The sequence below is a fragment of the Cucumis melo genome, chromosome 6 (genome assembly GCF_025177605.1).
Source record: "Cucumis melo cultivar AY chromosome 6, USDA_Cmelo_AY_1.0, whole genome shotgun sequence".
Lineage (NCBI taxonomy): Eukaryota > Viridiplantae > Streptophyta > Magnoliopsida > Cucurbitales > Cucurbitaceae > Cucumis > Cucumis melo.
The window spans coordinates 10,603,844-10,623,343 of record NC_066862.1 but is presented as its reverse complement, the minus strand read 5'-3'; the positions used below and the strand labels follow the sequence as shown (position 1 = coordinate 10,623,343).

At 32.2% G+C, this 19,500-nt stretch overlaps 1 protein-coding gene and 1 long non-coding RNA gene across 3 annotated transcripts; one reads left to right on the top strand and one right to left on the bottom strand.

The window, feature by feature from the left end:
* Positions 1 to 7,671: 7,671 nt before the first annotated feature.
* Positions 7,672 to 11,685, bottom strand: LOC127149896 (uncharacterized). Its single transcript, XR_007821756.1, has 7 exons — positions 11,182 to 11,685; positions 9,742 to 9,799; positions 9,565 to 9,647; positions 9,358 to 9,456; positions 8,537 to 8,637; positions 8,240 to 8,298; positions 7,672 to 7,851 (listed from the first exon to the last, which is right to left on the bottom strand). It is a non-coding gene; the product is annotated as an uncharacterized LOC127149896 (long non-coding RNA).
* A 3,809-nt stretch (positions 11,686 to 15,494) lies between these two features.
* Positions 15,495 to 17,505, top strand: LOC103496119 (11S globulin seed storage protein Ana o 2.0101-like). 2 transcript variants are annotated; one of them, XM_008457854.3, is made up of 3 exons: positions 15,495 to 16,061; positions 16,262 to 16,979; positions 17,070 to 17,505. In XM_008457854.3, exons 1-3 carry the CDS (start codon positions 15,878 to 15,880, stop codon positions 17,188 to 17,190), a joined length of 1,023 nt encoding a protein of 340 aa, XP_008456076.1. In that variant the 5' UTR covers positions 15,495 to 15,877; the 3' UTR covers positions 17,191 to 17,505. The 2 variants fall into 2 exon arrangements, with proteins under 2 accessions (XP_008456076.1, XP_050942170.1); XM_051086213.1 differs by having other exon boundaries at positions 15,691 to 16,061; positions 16,262 to 16,968.
* The last annotated feature ends 1,995 nt before the right edge of the window (positions 17,506 to 19,500 follow it).

Here is a 19,500-nt window from a genome sequence, read left to right as displayed (position 1 = left end):
TTGAGGAAGCAGAGCACACTGATGTTCTTAAAGTTGGAGTCTTAGAAGAAAGGAGCTTCGATCTTCGAGGGCGATCGATTTCAGGACCTCTACATTGCTTTCTATCTATTTTGTATTCTCTTATACTGTGAGCAATTTTTCATGCCGCTATGAATGATTCTCAAACCACACTTTGGTTTCCTCTTTGATCACTTTCTACCACCTACACTTTTGTTGGGTTTCTCTGTAACTTTGAATTTTGAAATACTATGTCTGGCATACTGAGCAAGAAACATGAGATCATGGACTCTCTTAGAGAGATATTTGGGAAATCGTCCATTTAGATCAAACAAGAGACTATTAAATACGTTTATAATGCACGTATGAAAGAGGGCCAATCTGTTAGAGAACATGTTCTCAACATGATAGTCAACTTCAACGTAGCACAAATGAAAGGAGCGGTCTTTGATGAGAAGAGTCAAGTGTCCTATATCTTGAAATCTCTTTCGAAGAGTTTTCTTCAATTTTGCAGCAATGTGGAAATGAACAAGATAGAGTACAACATGACTACCCTTCTAAAAGAGTTGCAAATTTTTCAGTCCCTTAAGGGACAAAAAGAAGGAGAGGCAAATGTTGCCCATTCCAAGAGGTTTTCACATTCATCTTCTAGATCTAAGAAAATTCAGAAGAGGAAAGAAAGGAAGGGGAAAGGTCTTACTGTTGCTGTTGAGGGCAAAGGGAAGGCTAAGGTAGCCATCAAGGGGAAATGTTTCCAATGCGATGTTGATGGACAATGGAAAAGAAACTGCCCTAAGTACCTTGCTAAGAAGAAAGAAAAGGAAGGTAAATATGATTTACTTTTCTTGGAAACATGGTTAGTGGAAAATGACCAAAATGCATGGATACTTGATTCAGGGGCCACTAACCATGTTTGTTCTTCTTTACAGGAAAATAGTTCCTTCAAGCAGCTTGAGGAGAGTGAGATGACACTCAAGGTTGGAACGGGAGATGTCATTTCAGCTCGTGCAGTGGGAGATGCTAAGTTGTTTTTCGAAAATAAATTCATGTTTTTGGAAAACTTGTACATAGTTCCTAAAATTAAAAGGAACTTAGTTTCCGTTTCTTGTCTTATTGAACATATGTACTCAATTATTTTTTCTATGAATGAAGCGTTCATTTCTAAGAATGATGTACATATTTGTTCGGCTAAGCTTGAAAAAAACTTGTATGTATTAAGACCTAATGAAGCAAAAGCAGTTTTAAATCACAAGATATTTAGAACTGCTAATACTCAAAATAAAAGGTAAAGAATTTCTCCAAATAACAATACCTATCTTTGGCATTTAAGATTAGATCACATAAATCTCGATCGGATCGGGAGATTGGTAAAGAATGAACTTCTAAATGAGTTAGAAGATCATTCATTACCTCTATATGAATCTTTTCTTGAAGGAAAAATGACAAAAAGACCTTTTAACTGGAAAATGTTATAGAGTCAAAGAGCCTTTAGAACTTATACATTCAGACCTCTGTAGTCCAATGAATGTAAAAGCTAGATGGGGGTTTGAATACTTCATCTCTTTTATAGATGACTATTCGAGGTATGGTTATTTATACTTAATGGAGCATAAGTCTGAAGTTCTTGAAAAGTTCAAGGAGTATAACGCTGAAGTTGACAATCTATTAAGTAAAAGATTAAAATACTTCGACCTGATCGAGGTGGAGAGGATTTGAGATTCCAGGATTATATGATAGAACATGGAATCCAATCCCAACTCTCAGCACTTGGTACACCTCAACAAAATGGTGTATTAGAAAGGAGAAATAGAACCTTGTTAGACATGGTTCGTTCAATGATGAGTTATGCTCAATTGCCTAGCTCGTTTTGGGGGTATGCAGTAGAGACTGCAGTTCATATCTTGAACAATGTTTCCTCGAAGAGTGTTTCTAAAACACCTTTCGAGTTATGGAGAGGACGTAAACCTAGTTTAAGTCACTTCAGAATCTAGGGTTTTCCAGCACACGTGTTAGTGACAAATCCCAAGAAGTTGGAACCTCGTTCAAGGTTATGCCAATTTGTTGGTTACCCTAAAGAGACGAGAGGTGGTATATTCTTCGATCCACAAGAAAATAGAGTGTTTGTATCGACAAATGCTACTTTCTTGGAAGAAGACCGCATGAGAGATCATAAACCACGAAGCAAATTAGTATTAAATGAAGCTACTGATGAAACAACAAGGGTTGTTGATGAAGTTGGTCCTTCATCAAGAGTTGATGAAATCACCACATTATATCAGTCTCATCCTTCACAATCGTTGAGAATATCTCGATGCAGTAGGAGGATTGTATCACAACCTAACCGTTACTTGGGTTTAACTAAAACTCAGGTTGTCATACCAGATGATGGTGTTGAGGATCCATTGTCCTATAAACAGGCAATGAATGATGTAGATAAGGACCAATGGGTCAAAGCCATGGACCTTGAAATGGAGTCTATGTACTTCAATTCAGTATTGGAGCTTGTAGATCTACTTTAAGGGATAAAACCTATAGGGTGTAAATGGATCTATAAGAGAAAGAGAGATTCAGCTGGGAAGGTACAGACCTTCAAAGCTAGACTTGTAGCAAAAGGGTATACCTAAAGGGAAGGGGTTGACTATGAGGAAACTTTTTCCTCTGTTGCTATGTTTGTCTATAAGGATTCTCTTGTCCATAGCTACATTTTATGATTATGAAATATGGCAAATGGATGTTAAGACTGCTTTTCTGAATGGCAATCTTGAAGAGAGCATCTTTATGTCTCAGCCCGAAGGGTTCATAACCCAAGGTCAAGAACAAAAAGTTTGCAAGCTGAATCGATCCATTTATGGGTTGAAACAAGCATCTAGATCTTGGAACATTAGGTTTGATACTACGATCAAATCTTACGATTTTGACCAAAACGTTGATGAACCTTGTGTATATAAGAAAATCAACAAAGGTAAAGTAGCTTTCTTAGTACTTTATGTGGACGATTTCCTCCTCATTGGGAATGATGTGGGATACCTTACTGACATTAAAAATTGGCTAGCAGTCCAATTTCAAATGAAAGATTTGGGAGAGGCACAATATGTTCTTGGCATCCAAATTATAAGGGATCGTAAGAACAAAATACTAGCACTGTCTCAAGCAACCTATATCGATAAAATGTTGGTTCGATATTTGATGCAGAACTCTAAGAAGGGTTTATTTCCTTTCAGGCATGGGGTTCACTTGTCTAAAGAACAGTGTCCTGAGACACCTCAAGAAGTTGAGGATATGAGACGTATTCCCTATGCCTCAACTGTGGACAGCTTAATGTATGCTATGCTTTGCACTAGGCCAGACATTTGTTATGCAGTGGGAATAGTCAGTAGGTATCAGTCCAACCCAGGGTTAGACCACTGGACGACGGTTAAAATTATTCTCAAGTATCTTAGGAGAACGAGATACTACATGCTTGTGTATGGAGCTAAGGATTTGATCCTTACAGAATACACTGACTCTGATTTTCAAACCGATAAGGATTATAGAAAATCTACGTCGAGATCAGTGTTCACTCTGAATGAGGGAGCTGTAGTATGGTGTAGCATCAAGCAAGGATGTATTGCAGACTCTACAATGGAGGCTGAATACGTCGCTGCTTGTGAAGCAGTAAAAGAAGCAGTTTGGCTTAGAAAGTTGTTCCAAACATAAACTTGCCCATCACTCTATATTGTGATAACAGTGGGACAGTAGCCAATTCTAAAGAACCTCGCAGCCACAAACGAGGGAAACACATAGAGAGGAAGTATCACTTGATACGGGAGATTGTGCAACGAGGGGATGTGATCATCACTAAGATCGCTTTGAACACAACATTGTTGATCCATTTACGAAGACTCTCATGGCTAAAGTGTTTAAGGATCATCTAGAAAGTCTAGGTCTACGAGATATGTACATTAGGTAACCTAGGGCAAGTGGGAGATGTGTAATGGGTATGATGATGCCCTAGTTTATTGTATTTGTATATACGTTTTATGTAATATACTTGTACATTTTACCATTTTCAATGTTTGAGAACTACTTTATTATGTACATCCCATAAGGACTAGAGTTTTAGTCCAAGTGAGAGTTTGTTGAGTTTTATGTCCTAAAACTCGTAGATAGTAAATATAATCAATTGACCGTCATTAATAAAGTGTTTTATTATTATAACTTCAATAAGTGTTATTGATTATATTATTAGTTTTGTCTTAATAACCTAAATCCAATAAACTAACATCCTAAGCTGTTTGATGAGATTTGAACAGTATGTAGAGACATACGAGGATCAATGTTCAAGATCATCTTAAAGGATCTATAGTATAGGGTTAAGGTTGGGTACCTTATCCTGTTAACACTATGGATACGGCTCACTTTGTATTTGATACAAACACATTGATCCAATGCGTTCATGTATGCGACATGCGAGTGAGGGTATCCTATGCAATGAGAGTGCATAAGACTAGTTGGATTTCTATTTCATTAGGATGACCTAGGTGACTTAGTCTTGATCCAGAGTGTATTATTAACTCCTGTTTGCGAGAAATTGTCCTTTTGATTTGTACGGGTGAGAGTGACCAGATTACCACTCAATATGCTTATCATTTTAGGGACAAGACCGAGTGGGGAGCTGGGAACATAATCACACAAGATGGAATTCACTCTTTCCCACCTTTAGGGTAAGTAGATAAGTGTTCCCTTAAATGGTGTCTCTAGGACTTGAACAAAGGGGTTTAGTGGTTGGACCATAAACAGGTTGTTCATTAGAGGAGCACTAGTATTTAAGGACTAGAAGTAACCCAGAGGTAAAATGGTAATTTGACCCAACTGGTGTTACGAACAATTGTGAAGGACTAACTTACTGGTATTGGTCTATATCCGTGGACACAAAAATATATCTACAGTGAGAAAAGTTCAGTGTACACACAGTTAATGAATATTGATTAATGTGGATAATGAGTTTAGCTAATTAATCTCATATCGTTGTAGCTTCTGATTTGTAGGTTAATTAGGTCCCCTTCCTAGCTCATAAAGAGTAATGAGATTTATTTATATTGTTTGCAATTTGAAATGTTCAAATTTACTTTGGGAATTAATATAATGTACATTGATACATAATAATATAAAGTTTATATTTTAATTAGACTTTATTATATAAATTTAATTTCGGATATGATTCAAAATTAAATTACGAGAAAATAAAAATACTTGAATGAGTTCAAATATTAGTTTAATGTGAATTAGATTCATATTAAAACTATAGGTTAAAATTTAATGTGTATGTGATACATATTAAAACTATAGGTTATGAGAGAAATTTATATTTGAATATGATTCAAATTTTGGATTAAATTAAATATAAGATATTTAATTTAGAAATTAATTAATTGGAGAATTAATTAATAGTTTAGTTTACTTTGATTTAATTAAATTTGATTTAATTAAATTAAACTATAGGTTATGCGAGAGATATTCATTTAAATATGATTTAAATGAAATATTAATTAAATATGATTTAATTAATTATTTAATTTAATTAATTATTTTAATATATATTATTTTAATATATATTTATTAAATTAATAGGGAACGTGGGTGGTTTTCCCACGTTTCCATATATGTTATTTTTGTAATTTTTACCAATGTATTGGTATTTTTTAAGGTTCCAATTAAAATTGGATTTCTGTAATTCTTCCATTGTAAAGGGCTTTTTATCCCTTCAATACTAAAACTTCCCTATGCTCTTCTGACCTTTCCCAATATCTAGACGATTTTCCTAAACTAAGTAAGTCTGCACATATTAATTTATTTCAAACACATATTAGTGCAACCAAGTTTTACCTTTGCATTAGAAACAAAAATATGTTTCCTAGAACCAACACATTGAAGCAAAGAAAATGTACATCATTCTTCTTAAACAGGATATAAATCAAATTAAAACTCAAATGCACAACCTATAATACATATATGATAAATTACCAGAATCTGGCAACGTTGGGTAAGCTTTTCAAGTGGGACTGCGGCGGCGCGGGCGATCGTTGGTTGTGAAGAATCGCCAGATTCGGCGGTAAAGATTTGGTGGATTCGACGTTCTTCGGCAGAGGGGTCGTGGGTCGACGGCGTTCTTCGAGTTCTTCGATGGAGGAGTCGTGGTTCTTCGAGTTCTTCAATGTTCTTCGGCAGAGGGGTCGTGGGTTGATGACGTTCTTCGGCGAAGGGGTTCTCCAACGGAGGGGTAGTTCGGCAATTCGGTGCAGGCGTTGGGTCGTCAGTCTTTGCGAAAGAGATGGGAGTGTGGAGGCGCGCGAGGGAGTTGTCCATTGGGGTTTAGGTCTTTTTTTCTAAAATGAAATTAGTTTTTTATTTAAAAAGTAAAAAAAAAATTGATTTAAAAAAAAAAAAGAAGTTAGGTTTTTATTTTTTTTCAATTATTTAGTAATTCTTGACATTTCTGAAACATCAAGGACAATCATCTTACTTGATGTTTTAAAAATATCAAGAAATTTTAAAATTACTCCTCTTCACCTTTTCATAAAAATTCTTGACGTTTTAAAACGTTAAGAATTTAATCGATATTACTTGACGTTTTTTAAAACATCAAGGATAATTACATATCATTTTACATTTGAAAATCGTCAAGAATGTCGAATTTATAAAAATTCTTGACGTTTTAAAAACATCAAGAATTTGGTAGATAATCCTTGACAGTTTATAACTGTCAAGAAAATGTTCATATTTCTTGACGGTTTAAAACCATCAAGAAAGCTGAAAATTGACTACTCTTTGCCTTTTCATAAATTTTTTTTATGGTTTTCCTTTTAAACCACCAATTTCTTGACATTTTTTTGCTAAAAACCGTCAAGAAATAAAAAATGCAAACGTCAAGAAAGACTCTTTTTCTAGTAGTGTATGCATCTTTTCTTTACACTACTACAAAAACTGACTCTCTTGACGGTTTTAAACCCTCAAGAATGAGTATTCTTGACGTTTTCAAAACCGTCGTTGAATCCAGTGTCAAGAAAGGCCATTTTCTTGACGGTTGTAAAAAGTGTCAAGAATTGATATCGTTGACACTTTTTAACCGTCAAGTATTCAATTTTTCATGACAGTTGAGAGCCGTCAAGAGGATACGTTTTTATGACTGTTTTAAACCGTCAAGAATGAGATGATGAAGCCCGAAAACCGTCAAGAATACGATTATTCATGACATTTCAAAACCGTCAAGAGTGCATTTTTCATGACATTTTAAAACCATCAAGTATTCAATTTTCATGACATTTACAAACCGTCAAGAGTTCATTTTTCATGACATTTAATAACCGTCAAGAGTACTCTTTGCCATGACATTTGGAAACCGTCAAGAGTGCTTTTAAATGACATTTTAGAACCGTCAAGAATTTTGTTATTTATGACATTTGCAAACCATCAAGAAATGTATTGTTAATGACATTTGAAAACCGTCAAGCAACTTTTTATTTTTTTAATCGTAATTTATTTTATATTATTCTTCCTGTATTATGCTCCCATTGGTCCAAAAATTCAACTACATATAAACGACAAATATACATCAAATATAGTTTGAAAACTCAAACATAAATATGCACTAGAAAAATTCCAAAACTTTAACATATATTATCATTTTACCATATATGTATCAACATTTCGAAAACTTTACATATTTGTTCGATATTGTCATATACAAAACATTACTTCTATCAACCGAACTCAATGACCTTGAATGAAACTTGGCTTCAAATAAACTTGCATTCTGCATCCTCTACTACCTCCAATTCATGAGCTAAAATAAGTACCACCAATAGCAGAGCTAATCTACAAGAAGTAGAAAACATCACAACAACAAATATAGGATTAATGATCAGCTATGTTGATGATAACAATGTAAAGGGGAGGTGGAAATAGGTTTAGATCAGATTGTCAATACCAAATATTTACAAACTCCTTGTAACTAATTGTTTCAAATTCACCTATACTCTGAGCCATCAGCAGAAACACTCATTTTGAACTTTTTGATTTCAATTCAAGAGGAGTGATCAGTTTGATCCTCACTTATTCTATTCATTGTCATGAAAATATTCGATTTGAACCATCAAGTTTTAAAAAAAACAACAGTAGAACATTTAAAAGAAAGACACCCCAAAGCCATCACAGAGTGAAAAGTACAAAAACAAAGAAAGATTAATCCATTGGCATTGCAAACCTGGTAAGATGAAGTAACCCAAATATCTGTTCCAGCCTCCAATATTTGATGTTCCAATTCTATAAACAGGAATCTGAGTTAGTTAAAAAAATAAAAGTAGAAGTCAAGGTGCAAAAAAATTTCAATTAGATCTCATAATCAAACTACAGACAAATTATTTATTCCATTTATGACCACATAGCAGTTTGATACAAATCACAATCATGCCCCTTAAATCACTATCACCAAGCCTGTGATCATATATGTAACAGTGCTAAAGTTTTCCATAAATATGCAGTATCATAAAACTAAGCTTACCATCCAATAGTGTTGTTAACATTGAGTTCTCTCAAGCATCTCATTATTTCAAGCTGGTAATTAGCACAATTGAATTCAATCTCCTCATCCTCCTCTCGAGCCTAATAGATTCATGTTAATAAATTAAAAATAAATTCAAGCTAGGAAAAAAAATAAGTACGAACATAAGTATGACCAGACGTGGAAATTTCTCAACGTAACCACTAAAAGAACAACAAACATTCAACAAACAACAAAAATGATTAAGTTAAAATGAATTAGCCTCTATGCTTCCAGATCCCTCTAATGACCATAAAATGTTTTCCACTCCTTCCCGCAAATGCACTGTATTGTTTCTATCTATCAAAGCCATCCAACTAATTAACTCAGTAAAAAAAGAGCCCCTTCTAAGGCCTAGCTACATTCCAAACTTCACTATCATTATCTTAACAATCATAACTATAGGCCTCTTTTTTGCAATCTATCATTATGTCTATCTATCAAAACCATCCACTTAGCCTTGAGCTTAGCAACCAACATATTCCAAAAAGCTTTTCTTTGGTGATTCCAACCTAAAGAAAAACCAAGGTAACTAATCAGAAATGCTCCTATTTTACATTGAAACTCCTCTGCCCATTCTTCAACTCCCTCCTTACTCATATTGAAACCAATAAGCAAGATTTTAGTCACATTCAACATCAAACCAGAAGTGTTCGAAAAAAGATTTAAAATATCCCACCAATTTCTAAGACAAGACAAAGGGTTAAGTGAAGATGAATACAATCTCTTCTTACCTATTGCCTAAGATATTTTAGCCACAAAAACATGTGAATAATATGTACCTGCAAAACTTTGTTTTGAATGATGTCAGCAGTCTCTTTTCCTTGATACGATTCATTGACTTTTCTTAGGGCATCTTGGCAGATGTTGTACCATTCCGTCTTCATATAAAAACCATAAAAGATTTGAAATCATTCAAAATTCTAAACTGTCAGTCAGTGGAGTTGATGGAATTTTATTTCAACGGTCTGATTAACAAGGATGCTTACAGTATCAGTGTCTTCAGCTATTGCCCATGCAAATTTGCTCATGGGATGCTTTTCATATAAAGGCCTTCTAATCTTCTCAAGAGCTGTCAATCATAAAATATCATAGAATTTTGCAAACTTTTATAACTAGTACAGAGAAGGAATTTTGAAAAAAAACGCAAAAAGAATTGGTCATACCAAGATTAGTTTCTGGGGTACTTTCTGATTGAAGAATTTTGGATTGCAAGTGTGTGTTCTATTAGAAACCAATCAATCACCATTAATCTCATCAATAAGAGAATTAATATTATCATAAAAAATTATTTAAAAATACCAAAAACTAGAATAAAGAACCAAGGGAAAAACACTCCAAAAATTGCATGATATAAGTAAATTCGCATTAACAAATACTGAGTACTAAGCTAAGGCACCAGCTTATTCTTGTATAAGTTCCTATTTTCAGCTGTTGTGGTAGTCATTCGAATTTCCCTCTTCCCTACTCTGTAACTCTCCTTCCTCCTTCAGTTCCTCAATATACATAGTCTCAAATAAAAAAAAAAAGCCCCAAAAATCGGACTACAATAAACAAAAAAGAATAACCAAAGAACAACAATTATCTCGAATACATAAACAAAAAGCCAGCAATCTACACCCATTTCACCTTAAATAGACAAAATTTCAACCAACAAACGTGATTATACACAAACAATTAACACCCACATTATGAAAACCTAACATTCATTCCTAAACAAAAACCCCATTAATTAAAGAGTGTGAATAAAGAACAGAGAAGCAAACACAAAGTGAGAGAAAACTGATCTATGGACATACTTTTGAGTGCCTTTGCAATGGCATGGAGCAATTAAATCTTCTCTTGAAACCAAAATCATATCCATACTAGAAAAGGTAAACCAAATCTTTGAAAGAAGAAAAACAATATATGTGTGTGTACTGACAGTTTTAACCCACAAGTGAGCCTAAGGATAGCATTCTTATTTGTTAAATTAATACATGAGAAATGTTTCTTAACCGATGTTGATGAAATAGGATTACACATTGAACATAAAGGAATGTTAAAAACCTCCAGTGTCAAGGCATATGTAGCTGCTGCTGCCGCTGCCAAGAAGGAACAAAAACAGCAGAAAGAATTCTAATTCATGGCCATCAAAAGCTCATAAAAACAACAAGACTATGAGACTATGAAGAGAATCAAGAGGAAGAGCTTCATATAGTCATTTGTAGTTGCAGCCGCTGCCAAGAAGGAACAAAAACAGCAGAAATGCTCCTATTATATATTGAAACTCCTCTACCCATTCTTCAACTCCCTCCTTACTCATATTGAAACCAATAAGCAAGATAAGTCACATTTAACATCAAACCAGAAGTGTTCCAAAAAAGATGCAAAATATCCCACCAATTTCCAAGACAAGACAAAGGGTTAAGTGAAGATGAATACAATCTCTTCTTACCTGAATGAATGAAGGTCATAAACTTTCAATTGTAAGAGCCTATTAATAGAATCACACCCAAAAAGAAATACATATATATATATATACACACACACACAATTCAATAAAAACCCATATCCAAAAACAATAAACAACATTCAATGAATTAATCAATTAAACCAAACCTTACTTATATTCGGAACAATTGATTGGAGTGAGTAGAGGGCGGAGGTGCGAGTTTGTGCGCAACGACAACTGGAAGAAACACGAAATAGAACGACCTTGCGTGATAGGCATTGATTGCACGAACACCGACGAAGGGAGAACGATGGTGAATCTAAATGTTGACGACTAGGTAAACGGTGGGGTGCAAACCGACGAAAATGACAGAGGACAGAGTTTTCGTGGATGGGGAAGACGAAATCTTGGAAGGCGACTTCATTGCGAGAGAAGGCTCAGCAGAAACACGACAGAGGATTTGATTTTCGCGAACAAGGAGGACGAAGAGAAGGTTCGTGCGAGAGATTTAGGGTGATGGCGAACAAGGAAGACGAAGAGGATTTGATTTTTGTGAACAAGGAGGACAAACAGAAGGTTCGTGCGAGAGATTTAGGGTGATGGCGAACAAGGAAGACGAAGAGAAGGTTTGCGAGAGATGGCGACCGCGAACAACGAAGACGAAGAGAAGGGAAAATTAGGGATTTAATTTTTTTTAGAAAAATGAAGTTAGTTTTTTATTTAAAAAGTTAAAAGAATTTAGTTTTTTTAAAAAAAAAAATAAATTATTTTTTTTCAATTAATTTAGTAATTCTTGACGTTTCTAAAACGTCAAGTAAAATTCTCTTACTTAACGTTTTAAAAATGTCAAGAAATTTTAAAATTTCTCAGTCTCTGCCTTTTCATTAAAATTCTTGATGTTTTAAAACGTCAAGAATTTAATCGATATTTCTTGACGTTTATAAAACGTCAAGAATGTAATCGATATTTCTTGACGTTTTTAAATCGTCAAGTATAGTTACATATTATTTGACGTTTGAAAAACGTCAAGAATGTCGATTTTATAATAAATCTTGACGTTTTAAAAACGTCAAGAATTTAAAAGATAATCCTTGACAGTTTATAACAGTCAAGAAAAACGTTCATATTGCTTGACAGTTTAAAACCGTCAAGAATTCTGAAAATTGCCTCCCCTCCGCCTTTTCATCAAAATTCTTGACGGTTTTCCTATTAAACCACCCTTTTCTTGACGTTTTTACCAAAAGCCGTCAAGAAAAGAAAAAACCAACCGTCAAGAAAGGATCTTTTTCTAGTAGTGTTATGTCAAACTCTGTAAGGTCAACTTCTATATGGTCATATAATTCATCTTGTAAATATTTGTTTGTTATTTTTTTACTGACAATAATGCCTTTTAACATGCCTCCTTCATATTTTCTTCGTCCCTCATCCCATGAACCACCGTACGCACTAAAATCACATAAAAAATGTATGACTTATTTCTTATTTGCGAGATTAAAAAACAGTAGCTAAAAACTAAATAAGACATGCGTAGTCGCACCCTAAATAAGTATATGACTAATTCAACCTCGTTTAAAGTTTGGAAGTTGCAAAATTTTTACAAGATTGCAAGATGCAAAAAACAATAGATAAAAACACCCTAAATCACATAGGCACAAGTATATAATTCATCTGAGATTAAGCATTTGAACTTAAGAACCTACGAGATGCCTGCGAGATGCAAAGAAATAACAAAAATAACTTGTTGACATGCTTTGAAACATCTCTGAAACAATCCTAAATCAATTTGAAACAATTAAAAATTATATTATGGTTATACATTTAACATTCCAATGTTACACCAATAGAAGAGGGAAAAAAAGTTGTAACACAGCACAATTTAGTGGGAAAAATAACAAAAAAAAAATCTAAAAATTCATCGGACAGCATGGGAACTTGATGAAGTGATGAACGTCAACGAAGTAGCACGAATGCACCAGAGTAGAATCTCAACGTGAATGAGTTTTGTGTTGATTCTTCTCTCTTGTTGCAATAATAGAAATGAAACAAAAAAACTTTCCTTTCACTGCGCACGAACCTAAAAATGAGTCTTTTTTTTCTTTTTTATTTATGTTGGAGAGAAGGGAAGGGAAAACAATTAGGGGCAATTTGGATATTTCACCGCCTTATTTGACCTAAAACTTTCATTTTAAAAAACTATTGCAAAAGTAATTTAATCTTTTTGTTTTAACCTATTTTTAACAATTTCCGAGGTTGTATAACGGAATTGGACAAAAAATGATCAATTGCTTTTCACGGTAAGAAATTCGATTTCTTTGCCTCAATCATTACTTCCTTACGATGAATGAATGATAACAAACAAAAACTAAATTATTAAAGTAATATATAACATAAGTTCTCATTACATAATTGACCATGAAATTTCGCATATAATTTAAAAGCAAAATATCTTTGATATTTTCTTTACTCAGATTGACCTAAATAATTAGGGGTTATTCTTAAATCTTTTTTATTTTTATTTTTTATAATTTAATCGGTTCTCAAAAATTATACTTCAACGTATGACTCTCGTGGTTTATTGCCTACTTTCTAAAAATATTTTTAAAATTAAAACAAGCCAAAATTTCAAGAATTAGGAAAGAAAAAAAAAGTTTACCCTATATTTGATGCCTATTTTTGTTTTTTGTTTTTTGTTTTTTTTTTTTAATTTCACATGGTTGGAATTTATGTTGATTCTTCTTTCAATGGATTTCACTTTTATCAAAGAATTAATAGACATATTGCAATTCTTAGTTATGTTCTAAAATAAAATTTTAAAATTATTTTTTAGCTTCATCCTTTTTAGGTGGTTTTTAAAATTTGTTAGTAAATAATATAACAAATTTGGTTTACTTTTTTAAAAACAAATAAACTTACAAAAAGAAATTATGTTTATAAACTTTAATTAAAAAAATGGTAATCATAAAAAAACACAAGCCATTTGATTTTTGTTTTCTATTTTTAAAAATTAAATTTATTTTCATTGCATTTAACTTTTTTATTTTCTTTTCGATTAATAAAATATCTCTTATGTTTGTAGAAAAAGAGCTAAGAAGTTCTTAGCTAAATTGAGAAGGGACGTTAAATTCAAATATAGCAAAGAAATTGAAACTATTTATAGCTATAGTTAGATCATTAAACTTTATAATACCCTATTTGAGTTGTTTTTGTTATATTATGTAAATAGTTTCAATATATATTTTGCTATTTATGAAATTTCTTCTATTAAAAAATGTCATTTTTAATTTTTTTAAATTGACTTAATTAATTTTTTAAAATATATATTGATAAAAGGCATATTAAAAAGGAAAAAGGTGTTTATGTGAAAGTGTTTCGATCCCAACCTGAAGCTATTATAAAATGTACTTGGATTCTTCGTGGAACTCGATATAGAATCTTTGGGTAACATATGTGACAGAACCACGAGAGTCGTAGAACAACTTATTCAACAAACTCGACGACTCAATATTGCCGACACAGATCATAGATGCATGCAACATAGACAACGACGACAAGACGATGATGTCGTAGAGGGTGATAAAGATAATTGAAACTTTCTAAATTAATTTCAATTTAGGGTTTAATAAAAAAAATAAAAAAAATAAAAATAATAAATAATAATAATAATAATCATAATAAGGATAATAATGATAATGATAATAATAATTGATGATAATAATAATTGATGATTGATGATAATAATAATTGATGATAATAATAATTGATGATAATACTTTGCCCAACTATTCTATATTTACTACTTTTTCTCGACCTACACTTTTGTCAATAGTTTTAAACGAATGTACTTGGAATAGTTGATATTTTCTAATTATTATAACCTACGACTTTACCACAATATTAAAAATAAACTATATGTATCTATCATGACACATATATAACAGTTAGTTGGTAATATCTTGTAAATTAACCATGGGTATTTTATTATATTTATTAAGTAAATTTTTAAAGGGATTTCAAGAAATGTAAAAGTGTTAGAGAGAAGTTGTGAAGAAAGGCTCCAAAAAGAGAAGATCCAAAACAATCTAGATGTCAATTGTAACTAGTTTATTATTATTATTATTATTATTATTATTATTATTATTATTATGATTATTATTGTATAAATAGATTTAATACGTAGGAATTTAAATAAATTGTGAAGGTTGGCCTCGATGTGATGTGACTTTGAAAAATGGGGCCATCCACCCAATCACCATCTATTTACATTACTAAAAATATGTTCCGAAACTGCTCCTCTTCTCCCTTATATTAAACAATGTTATATCACATTGACGTTCCAACTATTAGATATTAAAGAAAAAAAATATTATTTTTAAATTTATCTTATTTTAAATTAAATATTAAAACTAATATCAATTTAAAAAATATACGTTGTTTTTTCTTATATATATATATATATATTTTTTTTTTCAATCATTTAGAAAATGATTTTCTTTTCTAAGAATTTTTTTTTAGGTGTCCGCGTTTTCTGCAAAATGATGTTTTAGATTAAGCTTTCTAAAGTCAAACTACTAATATTTTCTCCTGAAAACTTTAATTGGGATACGCAACTAAGATCAACGCTACAAAATTTTCATTTTATAATAGGGTGTTGTATTCTTGCTTGTTGCAAATATTATTTTTAAAGTATCTTGACAAATAAAATTAACCACCACGTGGGAAGTGAAAGATTCTTTAAAAATCGCATGGGCTACAAAAATATCAATTTAAAAAATTATCTTTAAGTACCAAACTCAAGGAAAAAAAGAAGGCAGTTGTTGAACAAACTTTTATTAGTCCATTGTTATTATTACTCTAAGATCCATCAAACTATGGAGGCAATGAATCCCAAGCCTTTCTTTGAGGGAGAAGGTGGTTCATATCTCAAATGGCTGCCTTCTGACTATCCCTTGCTAGCTCAGACTAACGTGGCCGGCGGCCGCCTTCTCCTCCGCCCTCGAGGCTTCGCTGTTCCTCACTATGCTGATTGCTCCAAATTTGGCTATGTTCTTCAAGGTACCCTCTCTCTTCTTATAGACTCATTTGATGAGTATTTGAATTTTTTGTACATATCAAATAAGGGTTTCTTTATACGATATATTTAATTGAGTTTGAACTTTAAAACTTAAGTTAATGAGTTATATATGATAAAAATTAATTATATTAGTATGCACTTAACAAGACCTTCATACATGTTTTTACGAGGATATTTTTAGGTGAGGATGGAGTTACGGGATTTGTGTTTCCAAACAAATGCAACGAGGTGGTCATGAAGCTAAAGAAAGGAGATCTGATCCCAGTGCCATCTGGAATCACGTCGTGGTGGTTCAATGACGGAGACTCTGATTTGGAAATCATCTTTTTGGGTGAAACCAAAAATGCTCATGTCCCTGGTGACATTACATATTTCATTCTCTCTGGCCCTCGCGGTCTTCTACAAGGCTTCGCGCCGGAGTATGTCCAAAAAAGTTACTCTCTAAGCCAGGAAGAAACAAACAAATTTCTCAAAAGCCAATCCAATGTCCTAATCTTCACCGTTCAACCATCCCAATCCCTCCCCAAACCCCACAAACATAGCAAACTAGTTTACAACATTGATGCAGCCGTACCGGACAACAGAGCCAAAGTCGGCGCCGCTGCCGTCACAATGGTGACGGAATCAACATTTCCATTCATTGGTCAAACTGGGTTGACGGCGGTTCTAGAAAAGCTCGACGCCAATGCCATCCGTTCCCCAGTGTACATTGCTGAGCCGTCCGATCAACTGATCTACGTGACTAAAGGATCCGGGAAGATTCAGGTGGTCGGATTTTCGAGTAAATTTGATGCAGATGTGAAAATAGGTCAGCTGATTTTGGTCCCTAGATACTTTGCCGTTGGGAAAATGGCCGGAGAAGAAGGCTTGGAGTGCATTTCCATGATTGTAGCAACACAGTAACGAAAAGCTTTATTTTTATTTATTTTTGGGGTTTTTTTTTCTGAATATTAAAAGTTATGTAACATTTGTGATATTATATTGAACAGTCCTATGGTGGAAGAATTGGCCGGAAAGACATCGGTTTTGGAGGCATTGTCGTCGGAGGTTTTTCAAGTTTCTTTCAATGTGACGGCTGAGTTTGAGAAGCTCTTTAGGTCAAAGGTTTAACCAAGGCTTGGCTTTTAGATGAATAAAGAGTAATTGATTATTATTATTATTATTATTATTATTATTATTATTATTATTATTATTATTATTATTATTATTATTATTATTATTATTATTATTATTATTATTATTATTATTATTATTATTATTATTATTATATCTTTTTTGTCTTCGAAGAAAGAGACGATGGTTGAGTATTGTATTATTATCATCTAATTGTTTTGGATTTGGTTTTTAATTTGTTGATGCGACATGGATTGTTTCTCTATGCCATTGACAATGTAATATTATATAATATTTGTTTGCCCTTTGATGGACTCTACAAATATTTTAATTTATTTTACTATGTATAAAATTAATTTATTTTTTTTTTAAGAAAGGGAAGAAAATAACTTAAAAGTATAACTGAAAATTTGATGGTTTTTTTTTTAAGAAAGGGAAGAAAATAACTTAAAAGTATAACTGAAAATTTGATGGTAGAAAAATAGTGATGCATTGTTAGAACATGTTGGCTTTGAAATATTTAAGTTCACTTATATATTATATTTAAGATGGCTGTAGCTAATTAAAACTTAGTTTTAATTATTTTTAAATCAATTTTATATACAAAAAGTTCACATTTAATTTTGTTAAATCAAATATTAAATTGATTGCACTATCATTAAAAATTTAAATGTTTTTAATAATTACAAGAATAGTGACTCCCAAATTAAATTTCTTTTGGTGTTGCTATATATAATTTCCAATAATAGAAGGGTTATTACAACAGTAAGTCAGATAACTCGTATTGTCACAACATTTTGGATAAGAACTCATGTTAGACACATCATCGATATATCTTTTTGTAGGTCATTTCAACCATGTGACAGAAATATAATATTCAAAAAATTATTTATTTTTAAAAATAGTTTGTTCATTGAAACTAATGCAGCTAGATTAACTACTAGGAAAAAACACATAGAATCAAAATTGAAATTACACCAAAGCTAATAACTGAGTAAATAAAATGAGTAATAGTACTAAAAGACAAAATAGAATCACACAAGCACGTTGATAATCCAATTCGTTATAATTACACCTATATTTAGGAGGCCTCTAGGCTGATTGAAAAGAACATTTACTAAGATTTAAAAGGTTCACAAGTACATAATTTATCAAGAATCAACTATCTTGATTCATACGACTTTTGCAAGATAAATGTTTATGCTCACTTGATGTGTGAACAAGGGATTTGATCTTAGGCTCCTCCTAAATCATATGCTTCATGTTTCACCCTTGTGTTTTGATGTCATTCTGTGAGAGAGACTCCTTAGAATAACTTTCAATGTTAGCTCCTCTAACTTGCACAAATCTTTTCAACCAAGTAACTCACAATGTTGGTAACAAGGTGTCCAACACCATACACCACACGAACTGAGTATTTCGTAAGAGACTTACCATCAACACAGAGTTTGTCTAGCGTACACACCACAACTTCTGTCTTCCACATAATAAATATATATACCACACAACTCACAAAGCCCACAAGTTGTATTTTAGGTCAAGACCAAAGTAACAACCAAATCCAATTTCTTATATTTATTAATAAATATTAACCACGTATTAATTAATAAATATTAACCAACTCCCTCCCTCTTATATTTGTAACAACCGAATCAAACTTCATATGTATATTTATTAATAAATATTAACCAATCTTCTGACAATATATCCTCTTATATTTATTAATAACCATGATTTGATGCTCAAATTTTGCTTTTTAATAAATGAAGCTTACCAAAATATGTAACAAAGTGCACAAATATATGAGAATAATGAGAAAATGCACCTAAGTTTTCTTTTCTTTTTTTTTTTAACTTTTTGGTTGGGAAAGCCAAAGAGAAGGGATATTTACCGAAAGAAAAAGTAAGTCTTCAATGTCGATTGAAATAAAAAGCCACACACATACAATTTTGTCAGTTTTAAAAAAGACAATGGATTTTTATTAATGTATGCTACCAATCGACATTAATCCCCCATGATGTTAGCAATTCGGTTTTCAACTGTTATAGATAAGTTATGTATATTTATGGGAAATATAGGAATCAGGAACAAAAATATAATTAAATTATAATTTTTAAAAAAATTTAAACTAGACTTAACGTTTTTTTAAATGTTATAAACAAGTAAATTTTTGACGTTTTTTAAAGATCATAAATACTTACATTCTTGACATTTTTCTATATTAAGTAAAGAACAATTTTTTGCGGTTTTAAATGACATGCACACTCACATTCTTGACATTTTTATATATATCAAGAATCATAGGTT